The 20,523-nt window shown below is 39.7% G+C and overlaps 1 protein-coding gene across 3 annotated transcripts in view; it reads left to right on the top strand.

Annotated features, from left to right (window-relative positions):
• Positions 1 to 20,523, top strand: part of BEGAIN (brain enriched guanylate kinase associated) — a 148,709-nt gene that overhangs the window by 60,541 nt on the left and 67,645 nt on the right. For 2 of the 3 annotated variants that reach the window (XM_069018273.1, XM_069018274.1), the window contains one exon: positions 15,277 to 15,366. The exons of the other annotated variant lie outside the window; for it this stretch is intronic. In XM_069018273.1, coding sequence (XP_068874374.1) covers positions 15,277 to 15,366 — 90 coding nt within the window. The remainder of the gene's footprint in view (positions 1 to 15,276; positions 15,367 to 20,523) is intronic. 3 annotated transcript variants of the gene reach the window in all.

Raw genomic sequence — 20,523 nt, 5'->3', positions numbered from 1 at the left:
ACATCAGTAAGGTGAGGATAGAAAAATCTATTAATACTTTTACACTGCCCATGGGAGTTAATCAGAAAGCAAGGCTTGACTGAAATGAAAGCCCTTTTCACAACGGGATGTGAAACCCTTACAGATGGAAATTATTTGCTTATTTTATTTTCCACAACACTTAATGAAGTATCTAGCAAAGGTTAAAATGGTCACACAACTGTCTACAGGGTGCACAGAACTCACATGTGTTTTGGTGACCTATTCCCACATTTACTACTGATACTCCATGTACTAACTCTTTATAACTCGTGTTATAAACCAGAAATGTGCACAGCTTGCTGAACATATCACTAGATAACCTTAAAGTTTTTCTTTTTCTTCCTCAGCTTCCCACTTCTATAGCCTTACCTTGGTCTAATTGTCCAAGACAAATGATTGGTTGCAGTGGTTCTGAAATATGTTGAGAGTGAAAAACAATCGGAAGTGACCAACTGTCAGAACTTTCTAATATGTGAGGGTTGTTTGCTAACTCAGGTCTGATTAATGAGGTGATAGAGCTGATCATCTGCCTGGATTAGTTTTCAGGAGTCAGAAGGTACCAGATCATGGCTCTGCCAGGTTATAAATACATCATCCATTAGTAAGCAATCATCTAAGAGCATAAAAATCCTGTCATATCTTGAGATATGACTATTAAAGGTTAACTTTGGCCACAAGTTTGGCCAGAGAATTCACATTAAATCAAAGCAGAAACTCAACCCCAAATTCCCATTGGGTCTTCAATATTAAATACACCAGAGCAAAAACTAATCCTAAGGTATCAAAATGTGCCTTTAAGACAAAGCCCATGAAAGAGAAATTGTGGAGTTTTATTGCTAGACTCCTACAGAGCTCTCCCAGATGTCAGCCAGTAATGCAGACATGGGACACTGCCGGCCCCATACCCTTCCACCCTATTACTGTCCAAGCAGTTGCTTGTCTGCATTCCCCAGAGTGCAGGCACTGCCATTCCTGTTGCACTGGAACACAGCAAGGAAGAAAAAGAATAGGACTTTGAATTCCCCTTCCATACTCATCCGAGGGTCCACAGGGAGCAGAACAAGTCTAAGTCTTATCAGAAAAAGGCCAAGAAATACAGCTAGTGAGTGTGCTTTGGCCCTCCTGCCAAGATGTCTGGAGCTGTTAAAAGCAGATTACATGTAAACAAGACAGGAACAAGATACTGGGCATTAGACCGTGAAAGGATGTCACTTCTCAGCAAAGAGGTAGTTGCCAGTAGGAAGTTCAGGGATGATGCCAAAATACACTTTGCAAAGGAGAAAGAGAGTGAGAAAAAAAAGATTCTGTTACAACAAGCTATAAGTGGATATTCCTGTAAGTATTCAAAAAGATTGCTTATCTAAAAGTGTAATGCAGCTGCCAGGATCAAGCCTAAGCCTTCCAGTAGCAATGGAGGAGTGCAGTTTCTTTCCAGAAGACAATAGATTGAGAGAAAGTGGCTAGCAGGTGCTGAAATAAGTAATAAAACACACTTTTTATCTATGCTCAGAGGCAAAGGAATAGGAAAAAATACATTGTAAAAAATTTCTGAATTCCAACACCAAGAGCTCAGATGTTCACTAGTTGCAATAGTGCAGGGGTTAGAAGTGAGTTAAAGCAGGCTCTGCTGATGGTCAAGGTTGTCAGCCTTCCTGCAGAATAGCTACTGCTGAGGCAGTACAGAAATTACAGTCCTTTCTGTGATCTTGTCCTGCATAAATGCAATATAAGGACCTGAGAAAGTTAAACCTCTTCAGTTTATACTCAGTTCTCATTATGCAGAGGAAATCAAAGGGATGTTAGGAATGAGCAAAGTACAAGCAAGACTGGTGAAGCTGAGGGGAGGTAGCCCTTCAGCTCCCAAAATTCTCTTTCTATAAAGCAAGGAGAACATGTCAGATCAAAAAGGAAACACAAACTGTTCCAAATAAACTATCTTGATAATTGAGGATTTGCTGTATTCTCACATGAGCTATCTTTATTTAGTGCTTCTTTCTCCCACAAACACTTCCTCTCTCATCTCACATTCCCAGAGGTCCCTTGCAGACTATAACATTATTAAGTAGTCACCAGCTTCTGCAAATACTACCCAGCAGATGGGGGCTGGGGAGGACTGCTTAGCTCATCATCAAGTTCTACCCAACTCCTGGCATTTGCATTAGCTCAGCTCTGGTGTCTGTTTATCAGGCTTGATGCTTTCCCCAATTCAAAAGTCAAGCAAGAGACAATCCCTTAATCTACCCTGCTTTAATGCAATAACGTCTACACTTGTAGGAGCCAAGAGGCTGCAGCTCTGGTCTGGAGCTGGCAGGATCCTAAAGCTGTTATTTTGCAGAGACAAGCCCCATTACTCAGCTACTAAGCAGTAGCACATTTCTGGCAAAGGAGATGATGATACCTTTTATCAGGGACCAGGGGGGAGTTACAGACTCCAAAATTACATGAGATTGAAGCAAGTACAATCTGCTATTTACAGTCTCTCTTAACATCTGCAGCTCTAAACCATTTGGCTGTGTGGGCCACATGATAATCTTCCAACTCCTTGAGGAGTGGCCCAGAGTTTCAGTATCCTTTAGGGAGGTATTAGAATGTTACACTTTAACTGAGCTGGTAATTTGACTCTAATTGCTATGACCAGTAAGGCTTGCACAAGTATGAACCAGATTTCTCTGTGTCTTGGCCCCACTACCAGACTGGAAATTCTGCTTTCCTGGCTTCATGTGTGTGTTGGGTTTTCTTGTTTGAAGGGACCAGCTCCCAGATCAGACCTTCTGGTTTCCACATTTGTACCATAACAAGCTAACACTGTTGCAAACCTCAGGCCCTATTAACTATCAGTTGCGCTTGGCATCCAACTCCAAAGGGATGTGCTAAAATTTAAGTTGCTTGCACAGCCTAGTTACCATTAGTGTACTGCACCTAATGTACACACGCTTGCTCTTTCTGCTGTCTGAGCCATATCATATTCTGGGCACAAAATACAGGCATGACACTGCTTCTAGAACTGATCCCTGGGTCCAGAGATGACTTTCAGACCTCCTGAAAAAAGGAACCCTGAGTCCTTAAACACCTGAAGAGAGAAGTACACCACAGTTAGGGAGAGATATAGATTTTTGTTTTGTTTTATTTTTTTGCTTGCTTTCTTTCTTACTGGCTTCATGACTTTGTATTCCTGTTTATCCAATGTCAAGTCTCAGTGGAGGGCATGGAAATCTGTACTGATAGCCACCTAGCAAGAGTATATCCTGAGAAAAAGTAGAAACAAGACTGAGGTCTTCAATTTGATATAAAATAAATTTGCTCCCTGCTCAAATCTCTGAAAGTGTGGGATATATACCACTACCACTGGGCTTTTAAAATAAGAGATCACAGCTGCTGATCTCCATGCTAACTCTGTACTGCCCATCCCGGTGGGCTAGGGGGATTTGAAGCACCATGAATGGGTCAAGCTCCACCGTGGACCTGTAGCTCTTGCCTTGCTGAGGAATTGCAGTAGTGCTGGGGAGCCTGGCCACTTGTCCTCAGGCAAATCAGTGTCTGCACAACCTCCCAGGGCACTCCAGAATCCCAAATTCTGCATGTCTGTGAGACTGGTTAGAGAGAGTAATTCTTCTGTACTCATGCCTTGAAAACAGGACATGCACTTCAGCCAAGTATTGCTTCTGAGCCGTCCCCGCCCTTAGCGCTCGATGCCCTCCCTTTGAGAGGAGTATTCCATGCACTCGGATTCTCCTCCTTACACATTCTGCATTTCTGTTTCTGTAGTTTTAACAGTATCCATTAGTTAGCTGTTATCCTAGTTAGACATTGTCTACACTGAGTAAAGCAGTCTCATGCCCGTGACTCACTGATGTACATCTGGATGAAAACTGGGTCTGTTTTCTGCCACACAGCCTATTCTGGCAAGAGAAAGTTTGAAGAAACACATGACATGAGTTAGCCAGGCAGTAATAAGACTCACCTGAACATATACATCTTTTAATTGCTAAATGAGACATGTTCCACAACAGCTAGGATTTTTTTTTTTTTAACGAGATAATTCATTCCATTCATAATAGATTTAACTGTGCTCTGATTGCTCACACCTGGCAATTTTGTTTTGAGGCATGCTTTTTTCCCCCAAAGCACTTTCAAAGCATAGGATGGGCCTTGCGCCAGGTATAGTACATATTTCAAGCCCTGAAATAAATGGAATGGGATTTGCAGAGCCAGCTTTAAACACAGACAAAGTATGCAGTTGCTGGGGCAGCTGCCTGCTTTGCCTCTGCCAGAGACCTGCCACTGCTACTGCCAAAGGAAAGGATGCTCTCAGTAGACTGAAAACTCTTGCTCATCCTTCTTGGAAGAAGCAGTGGTCATGGCCCTTTGTTCTGGCACAAGCAGGAGCACCACGCCTACTTCTCCACAGCTCTGCCACCTTCCTTGACAGCAGTCATCCACGGGGTAGTGAAATTCTGCATTTTCTTTGCCTCTCAGTCAGCTCTGTTTCCTGCATTTTTCTGGATTCAGATGTTTCATTGACATTTGTCTGGTTTAAATTGGTATGCAGGATAATGAAATAATTTTGAAATCGTCCCATTAGCTATTCTGAAATACAGCCCTGAACAGATCTGAGAGTATTGGGATGTTTTTAATATATCTTAAGTCTGCCATCCTTCACATGCTTTTTTTACTCTTTTTCTTGTTTTCTCAAAAGATCCTCCATTCAAGTGACCCCACCGGAATCTTGAGGTCCCATTCTGAGATAAGGATTCATTATACCGCGTGTTGTTCTTCCACAGGCCTAAGAGATTTCCTCTCCCTCGATAAACTCATACTTTAAATGGAGAAGAAGGAAAAGGGTAGGAGAGCAAGTCAAGCAACAGAAAAGGGAGCTGATTGTCTCTATATTGGGAGCCATATTGTTTATTTGACGTACCCAGGAGTCCAATGTAACAGTGCCTGGCATAGAGAAGTGGCTGCAAAGTGAGTGTAGCATACCCTAAGACAACAGAAAACCTGTCCTGTATAATGGAAGGCACATAAAACTAGAAAGAATCAATTCAAATAGCACCACAGAGTGCGAGATGGACTGAGACAACTTGCAGAGGTATACAAGGGATAAACTTCATCCTGGCTAGCCCAGGCAATTTCACTGAATCATTTCACCAGAGGTACAGCCACTGCTGAATTAATTAGTCAATAAAATCAGAATTGAACAAAAAAAAATCTAAATCTGTGGTGGCAAGCAAAGGCGGAGACCTTGACTGGGTTTCTGAGGAGACAGAAAAACAATTTCTGAAGTCTATTCTCTCTTGTTTTAATTAATTCCTTCTTCTAGCCTACCAAACTGTAACACAAAAATAGCTCAGATTATACTCTAGGGCAGTTGTTTACATGCATATTTACCAGTTCTCCAGTGAGCAGATTTCTGAAGCAGATCACTCACTGCTTAATTTTCTCAGCAAAAGGAACGCAGAAATCTATCCACAGTGGAAGCACCCATGCTCTGCAGGGGTAAAAGATAAGGGCTGTAATAGCCAAACCAGAAGCAAAATCTGAACAGATGTAAAATACTCATCATGTCTATTGATTTTAAGCTGCCTGGAAGCATCTCCTGGGAATGTTTCTCTAGATATTATCTCTGTAATCATAGAATTCTGAATTGTAAATCCAACTGCTCTGTAGCAGAGCATTCGTATTGTAAACACATAAAAGTGTTGAACTTATAAATGCATTGCTAACAGAGATCAAATGACAAAGTTATTAACTGCATCAGGTTCTGAAAGGTAAGACTGTTTTTTCAATGATATTTCTTCCATGTCTGACTCCAGTCATTGGCAGTACTGATATGGTGCCTAGATCTGTTCTCCCACAAGTACCAATTACTGAAGGGAGTGATATATTGAAGGGCTGAGATCCATTGTTAGAAAATATCTATTGACAATAGCCTTTTTGTGAAAAATCAGTTTATGAAAAAAGACATTTAGGAACCTGGGCATTTAGGGACAGTGAACTGCATTTACAGGTACAGGACTGCATTACAGGTATCCAGATGCTCCATCTTCTAAGTGGTTCTCTATCTGCTACTCTTATTGAAAGGCTGTTTCAAAACCATGTCCTGTCATTAGAAATCTTCTATTATCAGTTTCTTCTTAGACCATCACTTTTCTTTAGAGGAAATAAATTTTTGCCCCTCCCTGTTACGTTTACAATATCAGCCACATCCCCACTCCGTTTTGGTTTTTTTTTTGGACTTATTTAGACAAACTTTACTTTGAGTTGGTTTCCTAAGTTGCCTCAGGTCTCAGAGAAACCCTTTTCTGTGCATCTCTTCCAGACTGAATCCCTCTCTTGAAAGAAGGTGACTGAGATTCTGCATAATGTTCCCAAAGACATCACTGTCCTTTGTCCAGTATGCCAGCATTCCTTCTCTTGCTGAAACACTTCACACCATAGTTTCCTGGAGCTGCTTAGAAAACAGATCTTTAGCCTAAAAGACTTTTTAGCACTGCATTTGGTGACTAAATGAAAGTTACTGAAACACCAGACATAATTTAGGATACCTCTTTATAGTTAAAGGAATATATTTCAGTCTTAATTGTTAGCCTTATTCGACTTACTATGTAAAATGTGTGTAATTTTAAAGGAATGCCTTGTAATTATTAGATTCTCTGGAGGCACCAGGCATGGATTGCTGGAACTCTGAAAGCACAGACCAGTCTTTGCACAAAAGAGCTGCTATTCTCAGTAAAGATAGTCCTACTCTATATTCAGTATGATTTTATTCACACATTCACATCCCCCTGCTTAAAATCATCACAGCAGATTTTGGAAAAGGTATGAAATATAAATACAAGCACAGTTGATGTATGCAGTAAATACATCCATATATTTAGAGAAGACCTCTTACATAGTGCATTCCTAGATGACAAAATGACTCAGTGATTATCTAAAGCTCCCAAACTTAGAGGCTTCAAGGAAGACTGTTGAAAGGGAAAATTACACTGGCAATACAGGATTTAGAAGGTAGATTTTAATATAGTACTAATTTATGCAGCTGATACCTTAAGCATCTTAATATTCCAAACTAGGATACCAAAATATCTTTCCAAATTTGACTCCTTAAGATTGATAAAAATTAATGTGTAGACAGAGAAGTCTTCTCAACCTGATACTTACTGACAGCTATCCCATAATGTTCTCCACATTGAAACAAAGCTTTAAGTGTACTCAGACAGGGCAGCTGGAGTGTTATAAAGATTGCCTGAAGTAAAACCATAAAAAAAGGATGAAAAAAATACAGATCTGCTGCTGGGACACTGGAACAAAGCATTTATGGTAGAGTAAAAGTAGGGGGGGAATGATTTGTGATGGTCTAATTACATTAGAAACAACTCTTATTCAGCTAGATGAAGAAAAGAACCCAATGGAAATGGAGGAAAGAACAGCCCTTAGGTCAATCTGATATTTATTTTCCTGCATGTGGAAAATCATTCCTCATGAAAACTGTTTCCTGCCATTATGCAAAAACTCATCATAAAAATAAATGCCTCAGAGAAGCTGTTGTGTATTATCATTGGCAGCACTGGAGAACCACTGCTAATACTGACCCTTCAGGACACATATAAAGCACACTAGCAGGTATAGTCCCAGTGGGAAATGTCCACAAACAACAGGTATGTTTTGGCACTTACACAATGCATTCATGGATATTGCTTCCCACTGGAAATAATAATAAAATGTGTTTAAGCAGTATACAAACTATCAGCTGTCATTGAATTATATTGCAAGGATGATCTCTAACCCTTAAAAGAGTGACTGTTGTTATTTTAAAGCAATAGTTTATAAGTTGTAGGACAGTAAAGCTAGCTGATGTTTTTCACAATATGCAGATGATCAGCTTCTCTAGCAGGAGACTCAAAGTGAAATATTATTAACAATTTATGATTATTTCCATGCAGATGCGGAATGACTAATTCCTATCATATTTTCCTGCAGTTGCAGGAGGGAATGTTTCTGCACCTGTTTCTCTTTTTCTTCTGCAAATCTAATATTCAGTAAAATTGTACTCAGCTAGCTATTAAATTTCAGATTTGTTAGTATATTTCATGCATTTAAAGACTGAAAAAATTTGAAGTCATATAGACAAAATATAATGCCACAGTGATACCAATAAAAGTGATCACCGAGCATACAAAGCTTCAAAATCTTGGATTTTGTTGCAATAACCCACTAGCTTAAAGCCAATATTGGATATTGATACACAAACTAGAGTACCCCATTAATGCAATAAAACAAAAGTTTGGAAAAATGTGATCTGCTTCCACAGGTACTTTTGAGAGCTTAAATCTGTTGTTAAATATCAAAAATTTATGGAAAGCTGATTAGCTTATGTTATCATACAGAGAGTAAGGCATCTTAGCATTTTGAGAACAGAAAGTTCATTAATTCATTAGTCATAAATCCCTATATTTTGTTCATACACCTCCATTGAACTGACTGCTTTGTGTCTGAATGAAATGTAATTTGTATTTTGGCGACACAACTATTTGAAGGCATCAACAAACAAAATCAAACACTGCAAATAACTCCAATTCTACCACAACTGCTCTGGTACCCCGCCTAATAGAGTGATAATTATTCATTTGCGTATTTATAGCATAAGAATGGCATTTTAAAGCCTTTGTGTACTATTTTCCTCATATATTTCCCGAAAAGAGTGGATTTAAAGTATGTACATACATATACATACATATATGTGTGTATGCATATTCATACATGTTTACTTCATAAAAGGCCACCCACATGGTTTGATAAATATAGGTGGATAAATAGGTAGGTAAGGGAGATGTGGTGACCCAGCAGCATTACTGATCACTGAGACTACCCAAAATTTTCCACTGACAGATTTCTTAACACTTTGCAAAATTTTGACTGTATCAATTGGAATGTTGTATGCCACATTTTTGTGTTAAAATGCCTCAGCTATTTCAGAAAATATAACTAAGAAAAAAAAGTGTGTTTACTCATAGCAATTACTTTTTTCATTAGGAACACCTCAACCAACCTGCTTTGCATCTGGGACCTAAAATATTCCAAGGAGCTTTCCAGGGTGTCAAGAATTTGTGTTATAATTAGCATAGGCTTGGAAAGTTTGCGAAAAGGGCTTTAAACTGATGTTGTGAAGGGACAGGAATCTCAATCCATCCCAGTTGCACCAGTTTGATGTCAGTGCCTTTAACAGAGCCTGAAGAGGGATCACATGTCAGTAGGAGGTCACCTGAAAAGCAGCACAAAGGAATCCCAGACCCTCTGGCCAGTAGTTTGGCTTTAACAGAAGGCCAGCTTAAATGCCTCTGTGAGGAATAAAGATACTATTTGACATCTTTGCCATCAACATGGACAGTGGGATTCAGTGCATCCTCAGCAATTTGCTGACAACGCCGAGCTGTGTGGTGGAGTTGGCACGTTTGAGGGAAGGGATGCCACCAAGAGGGACCTGGACAGGCTTCAGAGGTGGGAGGTGGGCTCATGCAAACCTCATGAAGTATAACAAGGCCAAGAGCAAGGTCCTGCCTATGGGTGAGGGTAATCCCAAGCACAAGTACAGGCTGGGCAGAGAACAGATTGAGAACAGCCCTGAGGAGAAGGACCTGGGGGACTTCCAGTATCTAAGGTGGGCTTACAGGAGAGGAACATTTGAGAGGGGCATGTAGTGATAGGATAAGGAAGAATGGCTTTAAACTGGAAAAGAATAAATTCGGATTAAATATTAAGAATAAATTCTTTGCTGTGAGGATGGTGAGGCTCAGGTTGTCCAAAGAAGTTATGGGTGGCATATCCCTGCAATTGCTCAGGCCAGACTGGATGGGCCTTTGAGCAACCTTGTCTAGTAGAAAGTGTCCCAGACCATGGCAAGGGAGTCGAAACTAGATGATCTTTAAGGTCTCTTCCAACCAAAATCATTCTATATTTCTATGATTTTTATAAACTTGTGAAGTTGTGCACTTTAAAAGTATTAGTTTCTACACTAGATTTCACAGAGGTTCAATCTCAGTCAAGTGCTCTTGATCCTAGAGTTTCAAGACTAAGACTTCCTCCCTAAGTCTTTATGGCAGGTGAAGTTTTTGTAGTGTCTGGCTTCCTAAGAGGGCACAGGGATGTGGTCTCTCACCAGGTGCAGCAGGTGATGGACCAAGAGGAGCCAGTGGCCATACAAGAAACATCTAATTTGGAGATTAAACCAATGGACAAAGCTGATGATGAAGAGACGCCATAGCAGGAGCTTATTAGAAGAGTGAGGCAAAAAACCAACAAGAAATAGGATGAGGAAAAAAGTGGGAGTTGTGACTGGTCAGAAAGTTACTGAGAGGTAGGGAAGCAAGCAGGCCTTTTTCAGGGAAACACCCTCTCCTGCAATGCATTAAACTGAGCTGGCAGAGCAACATCTCTGTATTCCTATACTGTCATAAAACAGGTATTAACTTCACTGATTACAGGTGTCCTCATCTTCCTCCCTTTTCTGCTTCATGGACATTCCCAGCCTCCTTATAGTCTCACACACTCTGTTAGCATCTGTGTCTGCACTGCAGAGCTATTATTGGTCCAGACCCAGCAGATTACCCCAGCTGGTGGGATGCCTGGTTCCATAGGACCCTGCTTTCCAGCTAGGGAGTTATACTTAAAATGTTCATTAACATGTATTGTTGCAGTCCCTGCAGCAGTTTTACACTATTTAATGCTGTGGTCATGGATAGTTCTGGTAACTCCAGGAATAGAACTACCACCCCCTCACAGAAAATGGATTGTTTGACATTTTTATTAGCTCCAGCCTTTGTTCCATGGAGATGACAGCCAGTTACCTACACTGGCGTGACTGGTAGGAAAGTAGGTAGAAGGAAAGCACAGCTGACAGCATCTTGCAAGTCTGTGATGCTAAATCAGCATCAGTGCCACGTGCCTTCTCAATGAGGACGGGATGTAGAGGTAGAGTCGTGACAGTATGTTCCAAGGTGTCCCTGTGGTTCTCCCAGCTTGCTCTGTCAATGTTTCATCTCAGGTTATTAGTGTTTATAAAAGCATGCCCTTAAAATAGCTTTATGGTGTTAATAGAAGCAAAAATAGCGGTTCTTGTGCTTAAGTTCTTCATAGCAGTGTAAAATAGGGCTAAATTGGGCAAGCACACAAATCGTAATAGCACAACCCAGTTTAAGGGTGACTTTCAAATCCCCTTCATGTCTTAAGAATCACTGACTTTAAGCTAAAATTTAGACTGGGATACATTCCTTGCTGCTTTGCAGAAAATCCTTCTCCCTTTAACAGGTGTGATATTAGGGGTGACTTTTGCTTGAAGACTGCTTAAATCTAATCACTAAGTTTTCTACTCATGAATGGAGCAACCACAAAATTCCCCAACTTCTGAAAAACACATTATTTCAGAAAAATCTTTCAGATTTGCATTTGACATTTGCAAAATAGACATGTGGATTCTCCTGTTGTGGTTTGACCCTGACTGGACACCAGGTGCCCAGCAAAGCCACCCTGTCACTTCCCTTCTTGACTGGACAGGGAGGGGAGAGAAAATATTATGAAAGGCTCATGTGCTGAGAGATCACACACCAGTTGCCATCACAAGCCAAACAGACCCCACATGGGGAAATTAGTTTATCACCAATAAAATAAGAGAAAAATGATGAGAAAATAAAATCTAAATCTTAAAACACCTTCCCACCACCCCTCCCTCCTCCACAGAATGAGGGCTGTGGTCAGTTCATCCTTTGTCTCTGCCACTCCTTCCTGCTCAGTGTGGTGACTCTTCACGCTCCCTACTCCAATGTGGAGCCCCTCCCATGGGAGACAGTAGGGGCACAGTTGTCTTACCATGGGCTGCCCATGCTTCAGCTCCTAGAGCACCTCCTGACACTCCTTCTGCACTGACCTTGGTGTCTGAGGAATGGCTTCTCTCACAGATTCTCACACTCCACTTCAAGCTGCAGCTTCAGAGAGAACTGAAAAAAGTTTTATTCACCACCTACAGAATATGGAGAGGGTAGCATACAGGGCATTGCATTTACTTTTCTTATCAAATTGTTTCTTAAATAGGCATAGCAGTCTGTATATGTCTATTCCAGGCACAGTGGATCAATGACCTTCTGGCACCAAAACTGATGAATTGTTAGCTGTTCTTCTCTAGACAGTGTTGATCACGTTTCACTGAGATACCCACACCTTTTTTTTTCTTTCCAAATTTGCTATAGGTCTGTAAGTATCCTCTGTGATTATTGCCAGATGAGCCACAGACAGTATTTGAAGTAACACACTGCATGTTCTAGGACAAGACAAGGAAACACAGACTATTACAGCAGTGTGTCCAAATTCCAACCTCACTTGACACTGGAGTCAATCTCAATCACATCAGTTAAGTATAAGGGGAGATCTGGAGAAAAAAGAGGAAAATTAGTTACTTTATCATGCCTTGGCATAATAAAAAGTAGTTTTAATATTTGATAATCTGAAAAACTTCATCATCAGGTTTTTGGGACTGGCATTTTTCCTTTAGTAAACTACTAATTGTCTGGAGTGACTATACAATTTTTTTTGAATAGGCTGCTTCCTTATTTGCAATACTTACAAATTTCTTATAAATGCTGTTTCAGAAAGGAAGCAACACAGTAACAAAACTGGAGCTTTTCCCATTTTGTTTCCTTTAAAATTTGCAGTTGTTTTAGACAAAAATGTTTGTCTGTTTTGCTGATTTCTTTTTTTGCCAGTGCTAAAACAATATCCCATGTAAACTGCAGAGCCTGACAAATTAATTTTTGTGGTTTAATATCAGGCAAATAAATCTTACCATTACTAATTATTTTTCGACCTTGCATATGAGAATAGGATTAGACTGACTACAACTGACACTGATTATATGAGACAGGATGTTATTAAATCCCTTTGGGGAGCTTTTGAAAGATCCACTACATTTAGAGCAGAGAGATTTTCTCTGCATTAGCTCATTTATGGAGCAATTACATGGGACTTACTACAAAAACAATGTCAGGAAAAACACTGAACAAACAGCTAAAGTGGAACTTACATCACTCCCATTTCTGTCAAAACATCTCACAACGTCACAGCCTTAAAATATTTTGTCAAGATTACCTATAGCAAAGCCATTTGCTGTATATCAGTAAAAGGTTAGATTATATATCAGTATAGATGCTATATATCAGTAATAGATTAGATTAAGACTACATGGATGAGAACTTGCTCTGGATCTGAAGGCAGCAGAGATTTCTCCTTGCTCAAATGGCTTCTTTGTACCAGGACCCCAAATTTAATTAATTTTGCAGGCTTGAAAATCCTAATGTTTTCATTTAAGCCATCTCAGGATTTTCAAGTTTTGTTATTTCACCAGAACACTCTTACAGAGGGTTTCTCAATGAAGTGCAGAGAAATATGCAAAGTGTACTGGCTTGTAAAACCTCTGCTCATTCTGGAAAAACCTGTGGATAGATTCCCTGTTTTGTCTGGTTGGGTTTTTTTTCAATACTAAGGTTTCTCAGATGATTTTTAGGAGCAGTTTACAATTTTGTACGTAAAAGTATGCGAATACTAAATGGAGAGCCAGGTAAAGACCATTTCCAAAACTGTGTTCCTACAACTGACTGTTTCCTAATATCCATAGCTGAGAAGGAAAAGGCATAGTGAAGTGCCACAGAACTGTGTGTATTAAATATGTACTCACCTATTGATTATGACATTTGCACTTTGAGAACATCAAAAAAAGATGTGCAAGATGCATAATCCAAAGTAATACTGACAGTTCACTGAAGAACCAACAGTACTGAGGTGTCAGACAGCATAGATTTATTCTCACCCCAAGTTCGATTTCAAAGTTGATATTGCTGTAAATTCATGTGATGGCAGCACTTAATACTTGGGCCCTCACATTTTTTATGTCTTCCCTGGGTATCTTCACATGCTTTATCCAAGTCCAGTATGGAAGAAGTTAAAAGATGCTTAAATGTTCTTTCCTTAGGTACAACTCAGTATGACTAAAGTAAAGGACTGAAATTCACTTATGGCTTTTCCTCAGTGTCTCAAAGACCATCATCTTTCTGCCAGTAGTCCTTGACATGAAGCCAAACCCAGGGCAGACAGAGCTGTGGCAAGAGCCTCAGCAGGGTTATCCTTTCCCACAGACACTTAGATTCTCTGCTGCTCTCTGTAGCACTCCTGAAATACGTCATGTATGTAAAGATATGTTCAGGGTCCAGAAGGTCCCTACTTTGCAGTACCCACTGGTAATTGATGGGTAGGATCTTCTGCATGTGTAGTGAGCACTGACCAGAGGGAAAGTTTATGCAAAAATTCTGGTTCACGAATATGGATATGCTTGGGTGAGGAAAAACTGATTTTTTTATTGAGTTTGTCCTTCCAGGCATGTTATGTTGCACTTCTGATATTGCAAAGGAATAAAGAAATACTGTATGAGGTATTCTGCATGGCCAAATATTGTAGTCCTTACTCAGATCTTACTCAGGAAAAAACACCTTTGACTTCAGTGAGGATTTGCTCAACTAAGGACTGCACAGACTGTTTTGAATCTTACCAGCATTGCTTGACGCTAATGTTGGGCAACAGCTCTCATTGCTAATTTGCCTGCCTCGTCCTTCTACTGGGCTCAGGATCTGCTTTTGCTGTGTGTTATTCATAGCTTCTATTGCTAGTTTAGATTGCTTCTCTTTGTGCTTTTCTTTACCAGCAAACATTTTGCAGCTACTGTTCTGCTGCTGGTAGATGAGCACAGAACCTGATATGTGGGACTTGAACCTCAGCCCAGATTCAATTAACACTGTTAAACATGTTCTCACTATGGTGCTCAGAAGGCATTTTGATGACCCTCTTTCAATGAAGCATAAATTTGTTTAAGCTGATGTTTTTACAATGCAAAAATATAAGAGCTTGATTCACAAACCTTAAGACCAAATGCTTCTCCAGTAAAATAAATGGAGTAGCACTCATTTAGAGCTGTCACAAGGTCAATTGTAAATGCTTTTTCTGACCTACAACAGTCACACAAGAAAATTTCTAAATGTGTGTGCTGTAGCATCACTCTGTTTTGTAGTTTTAATACTGCTTTAAAGTAAGATATCCTGAATAATAATTAGTACCAAATCATGCCATAGCCTTCTAATATGCAGCAAATCTAGCTAGGTTATCACTCGTATGTCTTATGAGCCACACCTAGCCATGGTTTATCCTCTATTCATGCTACAGGGTACGAAATTCCTGGGTGCCAACATGCCTATGGCAACCTAGAATTCTCCAGGGCAGGCTCGCAAAATCTTCACCTACTCTCTGGGACAGGTAACTAATAAGTGATGTTTTGTGAAGTTATGCTTTCTTTCTAACTTTCTGATGTCCTTAAAAATGTTTCATTTCTTCGTGTCAGTCTGTGGTCTCTCATTGTTCAGTGCCACTGTGTTTTCTGGACTAGGGGAGTAACAGCAGATCTGTTTGTTATACTACTCTAGATGCTTGCCTCAGCCAAGCCTGTAATAATTGTTAGTGACATGCATAAAAACTGAAAGTTGTTTTAGAAGCTGCAAAATCCACAGCTGCCTACTACCAATTAATCCCTTTTCTGATGAAGTAGTTTGACAATACAGGCACATTGCATTTCACTGTTGATACCACAGTTATCTGTGTAGTTCACCCACCTTCCTTAATTGCTGGTATGTATATATATTCTCTTTCCTTAGGTTTACATTAATTTTGGATCTCCTGAACTAAGGATTTTTCAATGCTATAGGTACAGAATACTGAAAGGATGGGGGAGTTATGACTGATCCTGGTTTATATTTCTATGCAGCATGTAGTATAAGTTCAAGTAATGACTCAGTTTTCCATATTTTTCTTAAATTCTCTTCTACTTTTCTCCTGAATGCACTGTTCTTTTTTGCTTGACTTTATTCCAAGTGGCAGATATGTAGAAGAAATGTCATTCACTAATCCTATCCTTGCAGTGACATATGAAATATTGTAATATATTTCAAACTAAGAAAGTAATTAGGTTAAAAAATAAAGACAGACTAAGCTTCAGATTGGTTCTGGCAGTATATTGATTTTCTCTGAATAATGTGTGAGAATTTTCATCTTAAGAGTGCTGCTAGTGTAAGGAAGATATAAGTGAGATTCTTTTTGGTAATTTTTCCCATGGTCTACACTCTGTGGAGTAAAAAACTCAGCAATCTTGGAAAAGTGGTTTGAATTCCTGCTTTTCAATCCCCTGGGATTCTGCAGATACACTCTACTCTTACCTGGAGCTTGATGCAAGAATAGCTTTGCTCTACTGCTTGTTCTTGCTAAAATCAAGAGATGATCAGTGAAGTGAAACATAATCCAGGCATATAAAACTCTTTTACAAAATGTTTGACCGTAATTCCAACTTGGTTAAATATTTGGAAATCCTTTAAAATCAGAACAAATTCATACATCCACAGTGTAATCACTGAGTTTGGTCTTGCATTCTGTTTTTAAATGGATGTCCACATGGAAATTCTGAGTCTTGGAGTAATACTTAGTCATCTTTTTGTAGAGCTCACTAAAAAAATATCTTTTTTTCCTACCCCCACTGTCTATTTGTAGTTGTTATTTACAAAATAAAAAAAAAAGATTGCTCTTGTAGAGGACAATACCACAGTTTATCGCCATGTATACTACAACTTAAAATGCACAAATCCAGGATTTTAGCTCAGGCTATGTAGCCATTTCATTAAAAAAAAAAAATAATAAACAGCCATTGAAAGATAATTTACATTTTTCTCCCTGCTTTTTGGAAAGCTCACAAGGATCTAAATTTTTAGAGAAATTTTTGTATTTCCTGAAAGTCAGCTTGTTTCTTTCCTGTTGATTAACTCTGATCTTGATCACACTGTTTCAACCTATCTAGGCTGTAAAAATGTATCTGGAAATTCGCTTTCCAGTTATATTGAAAAATACCACCTCGCTGAAGGAACTAATAAAAAAACCCCAAACATTTGTTTGGTAAAATGAAAGATAGTGAGTATGGCAAAATGAGGATAGGTTCTATTTTATCCAGCCTGACGCACCTTAACCTTTAAAATCTAATGAGAAAGCAGTAACAGTATCAGCAAGAGAGGTAAAGTAAAAACCTAAGTTTTGATTCCTCCAGAATGCAGAAGTAGTTTAGTTATAAGATGCCAAAAAAACCCCCAAAGTATATGGCCTGTGTTTATGCAATCCACATCTCAAGGCACAAGAGGAATTTTTGGGAAAGTCTGGAGTAATGAATTTGCTTCCTCACTCTGTACAGTTCTCTGGGGTGCTACGTCCGCAGGGGAGGTGGAATCAGAGCGCTCCTGGGTCTCTTCTGAAGGAGCACATTGTGCACTGCTTTTCACATGAATAGTGTGAGCAGCTTTTCATATGAACACCTGCTGCCTGATTTGGTTCCTCCACATTTGCAGAGAGCTCCTTCATTTGCTGGCTCACTCCAAAAATTACCTAAGAGCCAGTGTCAAGGTGCAGGGCTGGTAACAAGCGTTTGGAGGAATGCAGTCCTGTTCCCTCTCCTTTCCCACAAAAGAGGTGACAAAACAGAATCTTACACTGAAAAGCCAGTGCAGCCAGGGGAGCAGCATAAAATACTGAACTAATAAATTATGACATTCAGCTGGGAGGAAGGCTGTGTGAGATGATGGCACAACATGCTGAGCAGTGGGGAACTTGCTAGAGGTGAACTCATTTATACTCTTGCAGAGTAGAAGACTTCTCAGTTAACAAGTCCCAAAATAGTGTGCTGCAGTGTATAAAACAAGGTAGGGCTTGAAATAATTAGCCACAGATGACAGATGGCAACTCCTTTCTCTTTTTTTCCTTCCTTTCTTTTGCTGTAATATCAAGTTGATCAAAGAGCTGAGGATCATTTGTTATTGTAGGAAAACTAAAAATATCTTGATATATTCAGGCAAAATAAGTTCATTCAGGTACGAGCCAGTAGCTCTCATTGTTCCTGTTCAACAGCTTATACATGAGTCTATGTGTAGTAATAGTTTACCTCAGAATCTGAATTACATGTGCACAGCTGAGAATTTGGGTGTGTCCAGGCTTAGGAGTATTATTTAATCAACTTATTAAATCAAATTATTAATTTATTTAATTTAATTGTTTGCTTGTGTTAACAAACCAGTGATCTACTCTACTGCCAGAAAGCTTTCCCAAAAGTGTCCGGAGCTCTCCTCTCTGGCATGTCACTTAAGCAATGTCATACAGCTGTGTGTGAGGGGAAACAAATGCTAAAGAACAGAGACTGCAGTGGAACTGACTGCACTGATGACCACTGAAGGTGTCTGAAGGGTCAAGAAAGAGCAGCGTTACCTCCTGTGCTCTTTAGGAGTAATATCTGGCAAGCATGGGCACTTTTTTAAAGGCAAGCACCTATGGATTCAAGTTAGGGATACAACAGGAGCTTCTGTCTTGTATGACTTCTGTCACAAAAGAGGATCAGGATGCAACTGTAATGGATATAGTTAAAAGGAAAATTCAGTAATTTGCTCAAATAATGTAATATATAGTGCTTGTAATGGAAGAAAAACAATAGCATTTGCAGTTCCTCCCCTACCACCAGTCCCATAGTAATTCTGTCTGACTGGTTCTAGAGCCAAAAGAGCATATTTAATTTTTTCAGCAGTTTAGCATAACCTTTCTGATGGAAAGTGTTAAGCCAACCCACCTAAATGAGTCCCTTGATCCACACAAAGGTGAATTTCAAATCAGAGGAAAGAGAAAAGGATTGGGAAAGGAAGAAAATAGAAAGGAATGAAATAGTTAAGGTGAGAACAGAGATTATAACCTCTGTCTGTTAACCTATGTCTGGATGTTTTATACCAAATAAAACAGGAACCAAATTCTATCCCTACTGCTAAAGCACATTTCTTTAGTATTCCCCTACCACACTTCCAACCTCAGTCCTTTAATAGAAAGAATAAGATCAATTTCAGATTGCTTCTGGGCAGTGGGCTTCACCCATTCTCATTACATTCCTATTACAAATAAACTGCACAATTCAGGAGGAACCAAACTTCTGTTCCAGCACAGCTTGATCCAGATGAATCAGGGAAATAAACAGACAAAAACAAAAGTGAGAAAGGTTTAATAACACAATTAAAATATAACTTTATAAGCTTGTGAGCTGATGTGGCAGGCTGCTTTCAGTAATTTCCAGAGGGAGTGCTTATCCGTGACTACAAACCAAAGCAATCTAGGAGCTGGCCACTCGAAGCTGTAAGGAGAGCTACTGCAACTCAAGGCAGCCTGCTTAATCACCTGGAGAGCTCTCTTTAGCTTTCTAATCACATATTGAAGTCTACTTCTAATTTTGCTTCCTCAATTTTTCAATACCTTACTATTTTTTTCCCCTTTCTTATCACCTCTCAGTAGTCTGGATTCCCTAGCGAGATGCAGTGCAGACGGGTAGGATTCTGACAGACATTAAAAAGCAGACAACAACTGTTCAACAACTTCAAATAAGTTTCTGTCTGAGGCACCCCCCCCCCCCCCCCATGGCCTGTGTTACATCAAGACATATTTGTTGCAGTCAGCCTTTGCTGCTGGTTTTCCCATCCTTTCAAACCCTGCAACTTTACCCTGTAACTCACCACTTTTGCTAGTCAAATATTTTATGAAAACTTATCAGCCTCTGCGAAGCCAGGAAACAGTGGTTCTTACAGAGGTGAATCTTCTTCCAGAGTCATGTGAAGAGCAGAGTCTGGGCAGCAAGCAGTGAAGATCCCTTAATCTCTAGGAAGGGTCAGGGTCATTATGACTCTGCTCTCTTGGACGAAGGCTGTCTGAAGTTTGCCATGCCAGAAGTTACCTCCCTTCTCTCCCAGTTTCACCAGCTGATTCATTTCAGATATGTTCCAAGCACTAGGCAGCATTTAGACAATGCAGACAAAATGAAGTAGGGCATGAACACGAACAGAGTCCTTCATTATGGAAAAAAATTAAACGTGCTTCCTACCTCTAGAGAATGAGCCAGAAAGCATGTATTCTTCCTGAAACCATATGCTGGTTTTCTTCTTTTGGAACCATATTTTTCAGCTCTCCATCCCTTCATTTTCTAGCAATAAAGAGAAACAAATTGAACACGAACAGTGCTTATTCAAACTTCTGTAGGATCACTTACTGAGCCTAAAGTTTACATTTAACACACTAAGAGTCTACCTGCCAGAGCTGAAAACAATTAGTTGCCACTTTAAGGAGAGCCTAAAAGAGGCACTAGGAGGCAGCTTGGAAGAAGGCAGAGATTGCAGTAACAACTTCTGCTGCTTCCAATGTTTCCTTCTGCTTTAGTCACCTTCGAATTTGGGCACAAGACTCCTGCTGTTTCACTGTGCACTGCATTCATTTCTCACATACTCATGTATTTAACCTCAGAAGGGTCTCATAAGCAAAAATAGTCATCTCATTAATAGGAGACAGAAACACATTTGGAAGGTT

The sequence above is a fragment of the Aphelocoma coerulescens genome, chromosome 5, assembly GCF_041296385.1.
Source record: "Aphelocoma coerulescens isolate FSJ_1873_10779 chromosome 5, UR_Acoe_1.0, whole genome shotgun sequence".
Lineage (NCBI taxonomy): Eukaryota > Metazoa > Chordata > Aves > Passeriformes > Corvidae > Aphelocoma > Aphelocoma coerulescens.
This window is presented reverse-complemented; position numbering and strand designations above follow the sequence as displayed.